This window comes from Aethalodelphis obliquidens, unplaced genomic scaffold (genome assembly GCF_003676395.1).
Source record: "Aethalodelphis obliquidens isolate GAN/ISIS:26980383/991018 unplaced genomic scaffold, ASM367639v1 scaffold1, whole genome shotgun sequence".
In the NCBI taxonomy this organism is placed as follows: Eukaryota; Metazoa; Chordata; class Mammalia; order Artiodactyla; family Delphinidae; genus Aethalodelphis; species Aethalodelphis obliquidens.
In genome coordinates this window covers 15,749,269-15,766,502 of record NW_020837945.1, presented here as the reverse complement: position 1 = coordinate 15,766,502, position 17,234 = coordinate 15,749,269, and the positions used below count along the sequence as shown (strand labels likewise).

The following is a 17,234-nucleotide window of genomic DNA, read 5'->3' as shown; positions in this document are numbered from 1 at the left end:
ATGCAAAAAGGCTGTGACATATCTAACAGAGAAAATTAGATAAACTTCATTCAGGCATGATGTCTAGTGCTGTTGTGTGGGAATTCAAAGTTAGTGAATCAACAATATACATTAAATAAGGTGTCTTTAAACAGATACACATAAAACAAGGTTATGTACTAACCGTCAAAAATGTCGTGACAAGAGACTAACAGGAGCCTAAGCCTGCATTTCCCCTAAGAGCAATGCTTCGGTGTTCACTAATTCAGTGTTCATGGACTTCACAGAATATAATCACAGTAAGTAATGAGAATCGACTGCACAGATGAAAGCACATACATTAATCACACTTAGAATGGGCAGCTGGTGGAGGTGGAAAATGGAGACAGACAGACAAAAGGGAAAAAATAAATACATTAAAAGGAAGAGACTTGCACACACCCAGCAGTTTTAAGGTGCCATGAACAGAGGAAGATCATGATTCAACTCTGAATCTGAGGTCCAAACTACTAAGTAAAAAAATGAAAATACAAGAACATTCTAGTAAGAGAGGTAATTCAGTCCCACCACAAAAATGTGTCTGCAGAATTTTAAACATAAACAATAAACATGAAGCCTAAATAAAAAATAACAAGATCAGGGGAGAAAAAGGAATCAGAGGAATGTCTTAAAAAAAAAAAGATTACGATACCTGAGGTATACTGTGTTTTCCATACTTCCAAAACTTATTCTGTGATAAAAGAGACTTAAATTTCTCCTCCAGAGAATCAAACTCATTATCGGGTAGGAGGCAAAGCAATTTTTTCAATGCCAATAAGGAACAAGTTACAACCCGATAGAATTTAGCTTCTCTTTCTTCCTCTGGAATAGTTCTTGATGTAAAAAGAAAATAAATACATATAAGGATTGAGAATAAGACAAACTTCTATTTTAAACGTTTTATCGTTGAATATCTACCAAAGTTGCTTTATCTCTATATTCATTCTCTCTGTGCCAAACCCCCACAAAATGCCAATATACATAGAATTTTAATCACATATTATTCGAATAATAAAAGGTGAAAGTAAATCAAGAGTTGTGGCTTGAAATAATGTGCATGTACACTGCTCTCAGTAGCAGTTAATTGGATGATTAGAGAATAAATAACACTGCACCTAAGAGTACTTTCCCTTACAGATTCTTAATAGTTTGATTAGAACACAAGAGTAAAAAGTAAATGGAACATCTTACTATTCTTACAATAGAACTATTCATAGTTCTTCAACTATTTTCATCCAGACCTTAAAATGGTTCCTGCTATGACTGTCAAAAGGCAAATGTGGAAAAAACCTAAAAACATCTCTTTGTAAAAGAACCAAACACATGTGCTCCCAGATAATTCAAGTTAAATAGCGGGACAACTTGCAGGTAAAAGCACTTAAAACAGCACCTGGAAAATAACACTATATTAAGTATTTTCACCTCTACATTTAGCATCCCTTTTTTAAAAAATGTCACATTGAAATTATCATCTTATTACCTATGAGAGAAACATAGTTGCACTTAACCTGAGTTACACAGAAACAATACAACTTACTGTGGGTCACTGAGTGTATCAGGTGTTTCTTTTATAAGATGATCCTGCAGCACCTATGGGGGGAAAAATGCCATAGACTTGAGATTTTATTGAATTGTCAGTGGTGAAGAGACAGAACATAAACTTCATCTTAACTAAAAGTTTTTATCCCCTTTCTCACAAAAGTAGCAAAATTAAGTAGCAAAACTAAAAGGTTTGAATTTTACCAATTTTTTTCCCCTATCAATCCCCAAGGTTGGCACCTGCTGGGGTAAAGAAGGATAAGGTACTTCTTCCAAACACCTCCAGTTTCCACTGAGAGGAATTTTCCCTTAAATACTCCTGGCCTCTTGCTTCTCCATTCCTCTTGCACACAGCAGTGAAGTGAATGGGATGTCCGATTAGTAAGTTTGGGAGTGAATTAGGCTCTGCTTTCCTCGCCCCTGTTTTTTGAGCACCTCCCTGCTCACAGAGTACACACATTGTGCTCTGCTCCATCATGGAGGAAGGTTTAAGGCTCCATTTGAAATGCTGAGTAAGTCTGCTTACTTCTGGGGTACAGTACTAGCAAGTCCACTGTTCCAGTATCAATTTTATCAGCAATAATAATAACCAATATTTACTGAGTTTTTCCATTTACCATGTATTGCTTTGAGCACATTCCATGCATTAATGAAATCCTCAAAACAACTCGATGAAGTACAAGTTAATTCCTACTTTAACAGATGAGGAAATGGAAGCACAGAAACTTGCCCATGGTCAAACACCCCAACTAATGGCAGAGTGGACTAGAACCCAGTGGTATGACCCAGAGCCCATGTTCTCTTACAGACACTATGACATTTTGATCTCATTTGCCTAACTCCTCTCTAATAAATTTGTTTTGAACTTAGGAAAGTTCAAACCCAATATCTGTATATCTGTGACACAGCCAACTAAAGGTAAAATAATGGAGGAAATAATCCACATATCCAATGATCAGTTACCCATCCATAATAAAACCAAGAACAAAAAAACAACCAAATAAACAAAACTATGAATAGCCAAATTAATTATCTCAAAATCCATTTTCTAAAACTCTTAAGTGTCCAAACTCATGATACTTCACTCATAACATTCATCACTTGATATTTTAAAGAAACCAATGATATTTAATTTATAGTTGGGATAGAGAACTCCCTTTGAGAGTATGATTAAACCTACAAACCCTAGGGAATTCCCTCGCAGTCCAGTGGCTCGGACTCAGCGCTTTCAAGGCTGGGGCCCTGGTTCAATCCCTGGTGCGGGAACTAAGATCCTACAAGCCGCGCAGTGTGGCCAAAAAAACCCACACAACTACAAACCATCACCCTAGAAAAACAACTCTGGTACAACAGAAAAATAAAGAATGTAAGAACCAAGAACTTAAAGGGGGAACTAGAATGCATGTGTGTGTAGAGAGATGTTGGGTGAAGAGATCAGATAGGTAAGAAGGGACCATATCATGCAGAGGCTTGTAGGCCAAGATAAGAAATCTAGACTTGTAAGTATAATGGGAAGCCACAGAAAGGTCGACTAACTGAAAGGAGGGAAGCAGGGAGAAAACAAGGGAGGAGGAGGGAAGGTGTTTAAGTAGGATTATACATAGGGTGCTATGGAAATATAAGAGTACTAAATAGAGAAATAAATGCAAGCATTATCTTTTTTAAAAAAATTTTTACTTCTCCTCAATGGACTCACAGCCCATCTATTTTTATTTCTTGGTATAATACTAACAAATTGGCGTCTAGTTTTTTCCAGTCCATATATAAGGAAGAAAAGAAGGAGAGAAAAAATGAGGAAGGACAGTATTGTGTACAAACTAAAAGCCACAAAAGTTATGGCTGATATCGGTCTGGCAAAACTGCTGGCCAAGTGTTGGAGAAAGGTATATCTGTTAATGGGAGTATCATAAAAAACCGGGTAAATAAATATTTTAAAAAATAATAAATAAATAAACCTATTCTTAAAAAAAAACTGGGGAAAAATCCCAAATGTGTATTAAAATGAAAGAAGTTAAATAAACTGTTGTATATCTATATATACAAAGGAATACCAGGATGAAACAGATCTGTATACATGTATTGATTTGAAAATATGGGGAAAAAAAGTTTAGATTTGATTTATAGATGTATTCTTTTTTTAGATTATATATTACAAAGCACATATCTAAATATTTTTAGATACAGTAAATTAAAACATTAAAATAAACAGGGAAAACTTAAATCATTTAGAAAGATCCAATCCAAAAAGTTAATTATGTTTTAAAAAGCCAAAATGGTCAACTTTGATAAACACCATTTAAAAAACGCAATCTTCCACTGAAAATATTTCACTTCTCATACCCTCACAATGCTAGGTAAAAGAGCTGCCTTTGTAATACGCTTTATATCCCTTAAATACTTTAAAAATAGATACAGAAAGGTTCCAAGGACTTACACTTGTAATTTCATCCTTACAAAATGCTATGGCTTCAGGCTGCTTGCTTGGAGGGAAAGCTGCTTCAAAGGCATCTTTTGCTGCAGATGCAGCTGGTGTGTAAGTATCACACTGAGCCATTAGCCAATAGCCCATTAAACTTTTTAAGTAAGGAGCCAAGTGTTTCTTAACTTTAAGGATAAGTTTTTCAAAAGCTTGCTGTGTGGCTTCTCGAACCCGGCGGTCATGATCCTATTGAAAATATAATATGGTTTAAAACAGCTCTAACCCATAAAAATAAATACTGACATTTCTGGGTATGCGATGAAGACCCATTAATAAGAATTCACCTATGCACAAAGCTAAACTAAAATCAATAATTATATTAAAAAACTGATTAATTTTTCCTTTTCCCAATGAGATAAAAATGACTGTATTCAAAGAGTCAGGGCTAAACCTGGAATAAATAAGCAATTCATTCTCATTCTTCTGCAGCAAGTATACAAAGAAATTACATTGTCAAAATTTACTATGGCTTAAAAGTATCTAGGTAATTCTATTGTAAGGACCTAACAGACTCCTTTTTACAACCCAACATGATCCAATCTGCATAATAATATTGACATAACATTCCATAACCCTCACCAAAAATGAATCATATAAATTTGACAGTCCCCACAACTTCAACCAAAAACAAAAACAAAAAACAAAACAAAAAAACCACAACAGAAATAAACTAGTCAAGTCTTAATACTTACTAGTGAAATTTTGCAGAAAATTCTTGGCCAATATGGAAGAACTCCTTTTACAATTTCCGTGTCTCTCTCTGTACACATGGTTCCAAATTCCTGCATAGCCTAAAATAAATTATTAAAATCATTAAGGATCAACAGCCATAATATTGGCTGTTGATTATATTTATGCTGTTCTAGAAGCTTAGTCTATTTTATGTAACGTGAGAATACACCATCCCTGTTTGTGTCACATGGGACTAATCCGAAGAGTTCTTTATAGGTTACTATGGTAGAAACTTTTCAGTTGTTTTAAAAAATATATAAAACGTACACAAACAAAAAAAACCCCATTTAAAATTATAGAGTCAAAATTACATTACTTAATAGGAAAAAATGTAAAGCCAGAATTCCAAAGTGATTCTAAAAAGTGCAGAACAACAAACTAACTTATAACCCAGAAGATAAGTATAACCTAAAGTCTGTATCAGCAAAAAGTACAATTGTAAAAGTACTTATTAGTGATGATTCTTCATTTAAAAGTACTTATTAGTGATGATTCTTCATTCTTCTTTACATAAAATATGCCAATGACATTTTAACAAAAAGATTTTCTTGATCATTTTAATGAAAACAATAAAACTTGCTTTTAGTTTTGTCGTGACATCTTTCTTTGAAAGTTTTCGCAGCACCATTCGGAAATCAGAATCCACAAGACTGTCTATTTCTTCAGCTCCTTGAATAGCAGGAACATAGCCTAGGTCACTGTGAAATGTTCCAAAACCAATAAATCCAGGCACTGTTCCCTGTTCCTTGGCAAGGAGTTCTGCAGCTCGGCCACTGTTTGAAGGCTGGTAAGAAAGTAGGGAGAAAAAAAGTTAGAGTCAAGGAAGAGTTCAAAATTTAACTTTGAGTTCTTTGGAGTAATTACTTGACAATTCCCACAATGAAGCAAACTTCTATTTGAGGGCTTTTTCCCCCTAGCCTATGCATCTATTGCAATGTCTGCCAAAGATAAATATTTTTGTCACCAAGAATTTAACAATAATGATCCTAGGAGCTATTTCCTAGTTTCCTAAACATCAGAACCATGTTTTTAAAGTTGCGATTACAAGCCATTAGAGGCTCATGGGCCATGACAACATTTTAAAGAAATAGAACAAAATTTTAAAAATCAGAATGCATCACATATGGTAAGAATAAGTACTGTTTTATGAAATTTTTTATTTCCAACTTTTGTATAAATAGTATGTATACACATATATGTATACTGTGTAGTGATGCAAAATTAACTCATAAATGGATATCTCTTTATTCATCCACTCATTCAACAAATATTTATTAAGCAACTACCCTAGGACAACTCTAATGATAGCCAACTTCTAGACCAGGAGTTCCTTGTGGGCAGACACACTCATTTCCACATACCCAAAGCCTAACCAAGTCTCTTTGGGCTAAAATGGTTACAAATTACATTAGTATGTACATAAAAATCAATACAATAATCAGGATATAAGATACACTCCTTTGTTTTGAAACAGTCAGTGGCTTGTTTGATTGATACACAATATAGTAGCTTCCAGTACTAAACATTAAAGGATTCTTTGTGACAAAGAAAGAAAGTACTTGAACTGTTGAAAGAAATTAATGTATTCATTGTCATCTAATAGGAAAATGTCTCAGTTCAATGTCCAGGATGACATCACAACCCATCTAAACTCACCTATTTCTTATTCCTCCGTAAGAATGTCTGAAAATCCAAATGTGTGATTCAGTTTGTTCATACCTAGCAAAACTGTGTTTGGGAAAATCATTTATCAAGGAATAATAATCTGTACTACTTTCTAAACTGAAATGAGTGACCAGAAATGAAAATGATGGACTAGATATTTTTTCAAAACAGTGGCACTTGGCCTAATTTCAAAAAAGGTTCTCTATTTTAAAACTTTATTAAAATGAACTAACATTATTCAGTTTACCTTTCTCAATATTGATACATGAATAAAGAGCTACAAAGGAAGTTACTGAATTATAATTCTGAAAACTATGATGACATTAAGACATTGGAGTTTTACCTATAATCTCATGTGTAAACAGTTTTATTATGAAACAGAATAATGCAATAGTATAAAAAGCTAAAAGCTAAAGGAGTCAAGGCTGAATTCTGAACTGACCTGAAGACCAGAACTGACAGTGATAACTAAGTACAGAAAAGATATCAGATGTCCAGTTTCACAGAAACAAATTATTTTCAACTAATTGTATCTTTTTTTCAATGTCTACTTTGAACTTAAAATGTAGTTACTGTTTCTTGTTACCTTCTCCACTGTACGTTAGATGCTCATACCCACAGTTCAAAAATTAAGAACCTCGATACTATTTCTGGCAGTTAATTGTCTCTTTTTTTTTTTTTTTTTTTTTGCGGTACGCGAGCCTCTCACTGTTGTGGCCTCTCCCGCTGCGGGAGCACAGGCTCCGGACGCGCAGGCTCAGCGGCCATGGCTCACGAGCCCAGCCGCTCCGCGGCATGTGGGATCCTCCCGGACCGGGCACGAACCCGCGTCCCGTGCATCGGCAGGCGGACTGTCAACCACTGCGCCACGAGGGAAGCCCTTAGTTAATTTTCTTATACTACACCTACTTCATTCTTTTGTGCCTGGCTTCTAGAGGTATAACATTTGAGGTGGCAATCCTGAGTCTACAGTTTAAAGACCAAATTCAGGAAGCTTTCGGGATCTTTCACCATCTGGCCTCGACCTCTCCAGTCATCTTTCTAACACTTTTTTCTTCCCTTGTCCCACTTCCTCCTCCCTGCTCCCTTTTGTTCCCACCATTTATGTTCTAGTTCCAAACTCAATACAAAGTTCCCCAAATATGTCATGCCTTTTCACAACCTGGTCTTTTTATTCATTTTTTTCAAACAGCAAACACATTTTTTTTTTTAAAAATTTTATTGGAGTATAGTTGATTTACAATGTTGTGTTAGTTTCAGGTGTACAGCGAAGTGAATCAATTATACATATACATATATCCACTTTTTTTTTTTTTAAGATTCTTTTCCCATACAGGCCATTACAGAGTATGTGAGTAGAGTTCCTTGTGCTACACAGCATGTTCTTATTAGTTATCCACAATTTGGTCTTTGTGTAATCTTTTCTCTCCCTGACAAACTCCCACTTATCCCTGAAAACACATTCATGTTTTCAACATTTGCCTCTCCGGTCAATCACCATTCTTTTCTGTTCTTCCACTTTGCTTCTGATACCTGTATCATAATTCTTTAATATATTATAATTATTTGCTTACTTATCTATCATCAAACTAATAGTTCAAGAACAGAAAATTTCTCTGTCATCTTTGAAAACACGGCATTCAGTATTCAAACTCTTCTGTTGAATGAATGACTGCCACTCTGAAGTTCAAATCCCAACTCCACAACTTCCTGACTACATGAATTTAGGCAAGTTAATTCTCAAAGCCTCAGAATCATCATCTTTAAAATGAGACAACAGTCACTAAATCATTACTTAGGTGTAGTCAAGATTAAACATAAGTTTTCAAACCACCATAATAATAATTGATTCCAGCAAGAATTATCAAAGGATGCTAAAAACCATTAAGTGAAAGTTTATGAGAGAACAGGTTATTCTGAAATTACTACTCCACATATTATTTGTTAATAGCCAATAAAAAGAGACACTTATACAATGGACATCACCTTAATCAAGTGATTACACATATACCACCAATAATGGGATTATGTGTCTCATTAATAAACAGACATTATGTGTCCCCGTGGTGTGAGAGGCACTGAGAAATTACACATCATCTATGAAGCATTTCTGTCAAATACTGTTTAACCTGAATGTAATTATAAGGAACAATTAGACAAATCTAAGTTAAGGAAATCAATTGCCTAGACTCTTCCAAATTGTCCATGTCATAAAAGAATCTTCCTCCAAAAAAAGGCACTAGGAAAACTGCCTAGATCTAAATGATAGCTAAATGGAATGAGTGATCCTTTCATGGATCTTGGATGTTTTTTAAAATGCTATATCTAGGGACTTCCCTGGTGGTTCAGAGGTTAAGAATCCGCCTGCCAATGCAGGGCAGGCACATGGGTTCGGTCCCTGGTCCGGGAAGATCCCACATACCGCAGAGCAACTAAGCCCGTGCACCACAACTACTGAGCCCGTGCTCTAGAACCCACAAGCCACAACTACTGAGCCCACGTGCCTCAACTCCTGAAGCCTGCGTGCCTAGAGCCTGTGCTCTGCAACAGAAGCCACTGCAATGAGAAGCCCGTGCACCGCAACGAAGTGTAGCCCCTGCTCACTGCAACTAGAGAAAGCCCACGTGTACCAAGAGCCAAAAATAAATTTAAAAAAATTTTAAAATGCTATATCTAAATAAAACTTATAGAGAACAATATTGAGATGACTACAGAAATCTGAATACAATAATGTATACTATTAGATAATAGTATTATACTGAAGTTGAATTTTCTGCATGTTATAATTGCTCACGGTTATGTAGAAGAATGGCGCTGTTTTTAGAATATACATGCTGAAGTATTTAGAAGTTAAGGGTCATGATTTCTGCAACTACTTCTCATACGGTTCAGCAAAATACATATATTTAGAAAGAAAAAGCAAAAGTGACCAAAGATTAACAATTGGTAATTCTAGGTAAAGAATTATGAGTTGTTGCTAATATTTGGAATATTTCAAAAGTAAACATTGAGAACATTTTTTAAAGTTAAATGAGGATGCAAGTAAAGCATTTAGGAGAGTACTAAGGTAAGTTACTATTATCACTGTTACTATTATTAACCTCCAAAACAAATTAAGTGACAGATCTAAGAAAATGTGGTACTGGAATCACAAGAATTGTTTCACAAACAGGAAAAAAGCATCCTCATAAAATTAGACTGTGCCATAATAAACCTAGTACTATAAAAAATATCATTACGGCATCCCCAATCTTGTAGGTTTAGTCCACTCTGGGGTTTAAACAAGTATTTAGTGAACTTCTACTATATGCTAATCCTTGTTCCAGGCTCCGAGGATAACAGCAGCAGATAAAAACGCCTGCCTTCATGATACTTATATCCTATACTAATATCCTAGTGAAGCAAGACAGTAAATGAAGCGGGACAGTCAACTAATATGTTAGAAGTCATAAATGCAACGGAAGAAAATAAAGCAGGAAAGGAGAAAAGGGAGCGGGGTGGAGGGCTACAACTTAAAATAGGGTGATCACCGGAGACCTCACTGAGATATCTCGGGCAAAATTTGGAGGCACCTAACAAAAGAGCGTCGGGGAGCCTGCCAGGCAAGGTCAAGTTTCGGTGAAGAGATAAGCGTGGCCAGATGGAGTGAGCGAGGCGGAGGGAGTTGAAGATGGGGTCGGAGGTGGAAAGGGGCCGCAGCAGACCATGCACCGTGTATGTATCGTCGTAACGGCTTTAGCCTTTACCCCGAGGAATGTGGGCAGCCACAGCAGGTTTATGAGCGAAGGAGCGACACGATCCGAGACACCCTGCACACCAGGCTCACCTTAACTGCTTCCCACCCAATTCCCTTGTTCACCCCTGCCACCCTGGGCAGATAACCTTCCTCTTGAAGCCGATACGGAACCAATTCTTAATGAAAATGTTGGGCGGGGGGGATGTGCTCGGGTGGGGACAGCTCTGGCACGGAACATCTTTTCTCTTACGACTCCCCAATCTGCTCAGAGATAATCCACCCCGCCCGCGGGGACGCACACACAACAGAGAGGTCACACTCGACACGCAAACACACGCCTCCCCACTGCCGCGCTGCACACATCCTCCGGCCCTGCGCCGGGCGGAGCCAGCCACTGCGAGGCGAGGACTCCTAGGTTGGCTGGGCCACCCCGCACTCACCCTCAGGTTCCCCTTGGTCCTCTGCTTGTTCTTCCCGCCCATGGTCGCGGTCTCAGCGGCACTCTCGAACCTCAGCCCCCCAGTTGACACGGCCGGGCCACAACTTCCGGCCCCTTGCACCGGAAAAGGGCCCATAGGAACGCCTTCCCCTGGCCCTCCCCTTCCGTCACCCACCCGCCCACATGCCGCCCCACTTCCGCTCCCGCCTTCTGCCGCGTCCCTGGCCATCCGTGGCGGGATATGTCGCACTTGGAGCCACGCCCATCTGAGTTGACGTGACCCCTGCCCAATAGGAAGCCAAGCATAGCGCTAAATCCTGCTTCTTCCCTTTCCTGCAGCAAAGATTTGTTCCCTGCTTAGCGGGTAGGAAATCGGCATGGGCCATAAGGGAGGTGTTTTCATACAAGGGTAGCAATAGAATGACACAGTAGTGGCTGAAGGAAGATGGGACAATGTTAGACTTTTTAAAATGCAATTATCGGGACTTCCCTGGTGGTCCAGTGGTAAAGAATCCGCCTTCCAGTGCACAGGGCGAGGATTCCATCCGTAATCGGGGAACTAAGATTCCCACATGCCAGAGGGCAGCCAAGCCCTCGTGCCACACTACTGAGCTCGCTGAGCTCGAGAGAGGCAGCGTGCCACAAAGCACAGAGCCCACGCGCCCTGGAGCTGGCGAGCCACAACTAGAGAGAAAACCCGCAGGCCACAACTGGAGATGACCCCGCGTGCCGCAACGAAAAGATCCCGCACGTCTCAAGGAAGATCCCGCGTGCCGCAACTAAAACCTAACGCAGCCCCCGCCCCCCAAAAAAGCAATTATCGGTATCACCTGGGTGTTTCTTAGAAATGCAGACTGTCAGGCCCACTTTGGGACTATTAAATCAGATTTTGCATTTTTAACAATGTTCCCAGGTTTTGTTAAAATTTGCAAAGTAGTGCTCTAGGCAATATTCTCTAAATCCGCCCCCCCCCGCGTTTTTTCCCCCCATATCAAAAGTGTTAGTGCAGCTTTTCGAAAAGAGGGTAGTGTGGTAGTCTCTCTTAAAATTTGAAGTTTACAGGTTTTGTAGTTAGTGATTTTGCTCCTCAGAATCACAGCACAGAAACATAAGCACATGTTGCTGGTTATTATCTCATGCGCACACACTCACCCTATTATAATCGACTCCATGACACGGAGGCTCTGCAGACTATTTCTCCTTTAGTCAGCCGTCTTCCTGTTAGGTTCCTTCAACGTGGGGGGGGGGGGGGGGCGGGGGACAATGGACTAGAAGGAGACGGAAAGAGAAGAGGAAGAAGCGACTTTCTCCATACTGCTAGCATCATCTCAGCAGCAGCTCTTTGCCCTGGTAGCAGCAATTGGTATAGGCAGCAGTTGTTTTCCGTCTCCATCTTTTTTTTCGACCACCAGAGTCAACCTAATTGCACACCTCAGGGGTACCAGCAGCAGCCAGGCAGGACCTTTCCCCTCCGAAGTATGAGTCCTAGCTCCATGGGCCCTCTCCTTTGAGCTCTTAAGACGGCCAGTGGTGCCCCCTTCTCAGAAGTCAGAGGCCCAGCATCACGGAGTACCTTCTTTGAGCTCCGGAGAGCAACTACAGCCAGGCACCACCCTCTCTTCAGAGGCTTGAACTGAGCCCCAGCTTTTCCAGGCCCTCCTCCAAACTTCTAAATTCGAATTACCCCAACCTCTTCTTTCCTTCTTTCCTTTACTAGCCCTAGTGATAGTAACTGCTGTGCAGTAATCACCTCTGTTACCTCAGGATTCTCCTTTTGCTTTTATACTCGTTTTTAACCAATCTCCCATATTAAATTTTTTTCTCTTTAAATAAGTGGTGAAGTTTCTGTTTTCCTGACTGGACCCTGATTAAAAAAAACATACAGAGACATGCTGCAGGATGTTCCCTAAAACACTATAATAGCAAGATAATTGAAAACAACCTAGTGTCTATCCATTGGGGGAATGGCTAAGTAAATTATATCTATTCTATGGACTATTAGGCAGCAGTTAAGAGGTTTATCTGTACGTACATGGGAAGAATTCTAAGACATTCTTAAATTGAAAGCAAATAGAGTAATATGTACAGCATAATACCATTTGTGTCTAAAAAATTTATAAAACAGTATTATATGGATACATATATATTATGTAAATACACAGAAAAAAAGGCTGCAAGGATCATACCAATCTGATAATTGAAGTTAATCCTTAGGGGAAAGAGGTGGCAAGAAAAGAGATTAGGGTTAAGAATTATAGTCAAAGGAAATTAAGCCTTCCCTGTAAGATTTTATTTTATACAAGGAGAATATATTCATGTATTTATTATGTAATTTTTTTTTTTTTTTTTTTTTTGCGGTACGCGGGCCTCTCACTGTTGTGGCCTCTCCCGTTGCGGAGCACAGGCTCCGGACGCGCAGACTCAGCGGCCATGGCTCACGGGCCCAGCTGCTCCACGGCATGTGGGATCTTCCTAGACCGGGGCACGAACCCGTGTCCCCTGCATCGGCAGGCGGAGTCTCAACCACTGCGCCACCAGGGAAGCCCCTTAGAACACCATTTTATAATTGGTTTGGGCATTCGAAAATAGTCTCCGTTACGTAACAGTTCCCAGTGGTTGTCTCTTTTGAAGATGAGACCCTCGTAAACCAGAGTACTCTAAACAGTGCCTACCAAAGTGGTAATGTTATGTCAATTCTAATCAAAATATCCATAACTCTAATGTAAACCAAAGTCTTAATGAACTTTGGACACATGATTTAAAAGTTTATCTGGAAGAATAAAAGGAGAATCAAAAGGATATTTTTGGTAAACAATGAAGAGAGAAGTCTGTCCTATCTGATTGTAACATCAATTTTGATGTTATAAAATAATAAACAAGTTCTAAAATAAAAGACCTAATTAAAGATAATTATAAAATCCAAAATACATAAAAATTAAACAATATATATGTGCAGTACGTAGAGGGAAAAAGCTACAAAAATTTAAAGAGTTATAACTAGAGAGAGGATGGGAAATTACAATAGCTGAGATGTCAAATCTTGAAAGTTAAGTTTGTAACTTATGTACTCCCAAAAGAATTCTCAGTAAGATTTTGTTTTCAGATATCACAAAACTATCTCAAAAGTTCACATGAAAGAATAACATGAAAGAATAGCTAAAGATATTTTGAAAAGCAGGCATAGCAATGATTTGTCCTTCTAAACTTCAAAACTCAAGATATTGCCATAACAATCCTAACAGTGTTGTTAGGAATAAGCTGAAATAGAATGGCAAATCCAGAACCCACATTCAGGCTCTGATAAAAGTGGCATCTCAAATGTCTGAAGAATATGGATTATCCAGCAAATATCATTGGAACAACTGCTTACCTTCTGAGAAAATAACTTTAGTACCTACTTCATGCAGCACTCTAAAATGAATTGCTGATGACTGAATGTTAAAAATGAAGCCATAAGATGTGGTACAGGGATACACACACACGTCATTAAAGTACAAAGAAATATATGGGGGGACTTCCCTGGTGGCGTAGTCGTTAAGAATCCGCCTGCCAATGCAGAGGACACGGGTTCGAGCCCTGGTCCAGGAAGATCCCATATGCCGCGGAGCACCTAAGCCCCTGCGCCACAACTACTGAGACTGCGATCTAGAGCCCGTGAGCCACAACTACTGAGCCTGTGTGTCACAACTACTGAAGCCCACGTGCCTAGAGCCTGTGCTCTGCAACAAAAGAAGCCACCACAATGGGAAGCCCATGCACTGCAATGAAGACCCAACGCAGCCAAAAATTAAATTAATTAATTAATTTAAAAAAAGAAATATATGGGAATGATAAATACTTTAGGGTGGGGTTAATACTGCTAAGGAACAGAACTGTAATCAGCAGAAGTACACAAGAGGATTTCAACCACACTTGTGTAGTAGAGTGGTAAAGTTTTACTTGTCGGTAAAGTTTTCTTAAACTAGTTGGTAAGATTATGACTATTCACTTTTTACTTCTTTTTACCTTTTTGTATAAGGTAAATATTCATAGTAAGATAAATAGTATGAATGTTACATATCTACTTCACAATAAGATTTTTTAAAACAAAAAATGTTATAAGGTTATATAGACATATTTTAAAATTATCCTGGAGTAGGGAAAGCATTCCCAGTCAATGCTCCAAAGACAGAAAACCATAAAGAAAATGATTGATACATTTCAGTAACATTAATTTGAAAGGTTTTTTTTTCTATGTCAGAAAAAACAAATAGACAAACATGGGAAACATCTGCAACATTAACTAGGTGTTAATATGCTTACTGTTAAAAAAAAGTTCTTACAAATAAATATTTTAAGGCTTCTCATTTAGGTATAAATAAGGCATAAACAGGCAATTCACCACGGAGGAAATATAATTGACCAGTACACGTGTAAAAAGTATTAGCCCATTCTAAAAGTCAACTGAAATAACATAAACCAATGTAGATTTTTCAATCTATTAAACTGGCAAAATAATAATCAGTGTTGGTAAAAATCTAGGGCAAAGTAAATTTTAGAGGTCTTGCAATGTTCATTTCTCAACCTTTCACAAGTGCAATCGGCAAGACAAATCCAGAGTTTAAGAGTGAATTTCCACTTCTAGAAATCTAGCTTGAAGGGATAATAATGGACGGTCAGAGCAGCTTTGTTTTTGAAACTAAACTAAACCAAACCAAACCAAACCAAAAATGTTACGATCTCACGACCAAAACAGTGAACTGCTGAAATCAATTACGGTACACTCAGACAACCGAATACAAGACAGTCTTGAAAATATTTAATATAATGGAAATGTTTACAACCTATTGTTTAATTAAAGGTAGATACAAAGCAGCATGTACAGTATGACTTGTTTAAAAAAGGAAGATGACATACACATATATGCAAAAGTAATATACTAAAAAATAAAACATAAAACGAAAATTTGTCTTCTTAGGCAGGAGATTATGGGTGAGTTTTACATCCAGTTATTTGTACATTTTCTACAATGGTCATCTTTTCTAGTAAAAATATATTGCTTACACTTATTTACATATATTTTGGGGGGTGGGGAAAAGCAAGAGAACAAGTTTACAAAATCCAAAATGCCAAACACCCTGGGGAGGGGGGCGGAATTAAGCCTCCATACGGTATGAGCAAAATGCCTATATTCAATCATCCAAAGCAAATTATTATTTAGGAACTATTTGAAAATAGATAATTTGAAAATATTTTAAGAACAAAAGTGATGGTGTATCAAAAATTACTTTTTCCAAGAATGTATGTATATGTATAACTGAATCACTTTGCTGTAAAGTAGAAGTTAACACAACATTGTAAATCAACTATACTTCAAAAAATAAATTTTTAAAAAAGAACTCAGGTAAAATAAGAACTTTAGGCCAATGAACTTAAGAATTTTCTTTATGAAAAAAATCACTTTTTCCTATCATTTGCATTTTGGGTTAAACTTAGTGTTATTTAAAGAATCATAAATTAGAACCTCAAACTATCTCAGGAAGACAATAGTGTTGAGAACACATGTCATTTAAACTTCTCTGAAACTACTTAAATTTCTTTCAAAAAAATATATCAGTTTAAAACCAAATATATATATTTTTAATATTAAAAAAATTAATCCTTCATTTCAGTAATTCTCTGGTTAAAATCGGGGGACACCCTGAACCTCGAAGGTGCCACTCAGGTCCCAGAGAGCATCATTCCTCCAATCATCCCAGCTGTTAGCAACATCCGGGAAATCCCAAGAGAGTAAAAGATAAGTATTAAAAAACAACAACAACAACAACCACCCAACAAAAACCGTATCTCAGTGCCAGGGCTGCAACTGGCACGGTTGCAGGAACCCCGTCCGAAAGACAAGCGCAGGACTCAAGCCAGGGTCAGAATCCTTTCACCAGACCCGAATCCAGCTGTCCCAGCTGCGGTTACGCTACCTGCGCTCACCACGTCTCCCACCCTCACGGGCTAGTGCTTCTGGGGCGCGCCGACGAAGGCGGGGCGCATGCGTGAAGAGTCCTAGGGCCCCTCCCAGCTGCGTTCTGTAGCTGCATGTGCGGCGGTCCTGCACGGGGGAGGTGCGGGGTTGTAGGAGAAGGCCGTGGTGTCCGTTAAGGCCCAGCGCTCTTGGGAGCCGCTCAGGACCCCGGTTTCCGTAGGTAGCCAGGCACCTGCCTTTCATTATGAGCCGGAATCTTGCCTCGCCAGGCCCTGTTCTTCGAAGTGGTCCGCAAAGGTCATTAAGGCCTCCATCCTTCCTCGACGCGGTGGGATCAGATTGCCAGATTGTGCTTAAGTGGAAGCACATGCTCCTTGTACCCCCTTTTGCAGAATTTTTGTGGGCCCAGTTTGTACTATGTAGTTGTAATAATTGTTTTGGGGGGCAGCGGACTGGCAAGTTATGTATGTGCACCTGCCCTTATATGCCTTTAACTCTTGGCTGCCTTGTAGCTTTAATGGAATTTCACGAATGATACGTTATGTTGGGTTTCCCTGATACACAGCTAAAACCAAAACCAAAAACAAAACGGTGTCACAGTTATTTTTATACAAGTGCCGAAAGTAATCATCCGTTGTGCACCACAGCAGATGTGGTATTTTTGTTGTTT

At 38.6% G+C, this 17,234-nt stretch overlaps 1 protein-coding gene across 5 annotated transcripts in view; it reads right to left on the bottom strand.

Annotated features, from left to right (window-relative positions):
• LTN1 (listerin E3 ubiquitin protein ligase 1) overlaps window positions 1-11,807 on the bottom strand; it is a 65,822-nt gene extending 54,015 nt beyond the window's left edge. For 3 of the 5 annotated variants that reach the window (XM_027101777.1, XM_027101802.1, XM_027101807.1), the window contains exons 1-6: window positions 10,610-10,716; window positions 5,349-5,552; window positions 4,729-4,827; window positions 3,992-4,222; window positions 1,556-1,608; window positions 671-851 (exon numbers count right to left, since the gene is read on the bottom strand). In XM_027101777.1, the coding sequence (XP_026957578.1) occupies window positions 671-851; window positions 1,556-1,608; window positions 3,992-4,222; window positions 4,729-4,827; window positions 5,349-5,552; window positions 10,610-10,651 (810 nt within the window). In that variant the 5' untranslated portion in view covers window positions 10,652-10,716. Of the gene's footprint in view, window positions 1-670; window positions 852-1,555; window positions 1,609-3,991; window positions 4,223-4,728; window positions 4,828-5,348; window positions 5,553-10,609; window positions 10,717-11,760 lie in introns of those variants that run through there. The other 2 variants (XM_027101784.1, XM_027101793.1) reach the window with 2 other exon arrangements.
• Between the last annotated feature and the right edge of the window lie 5,427 nt (window positions 11,808-17,234).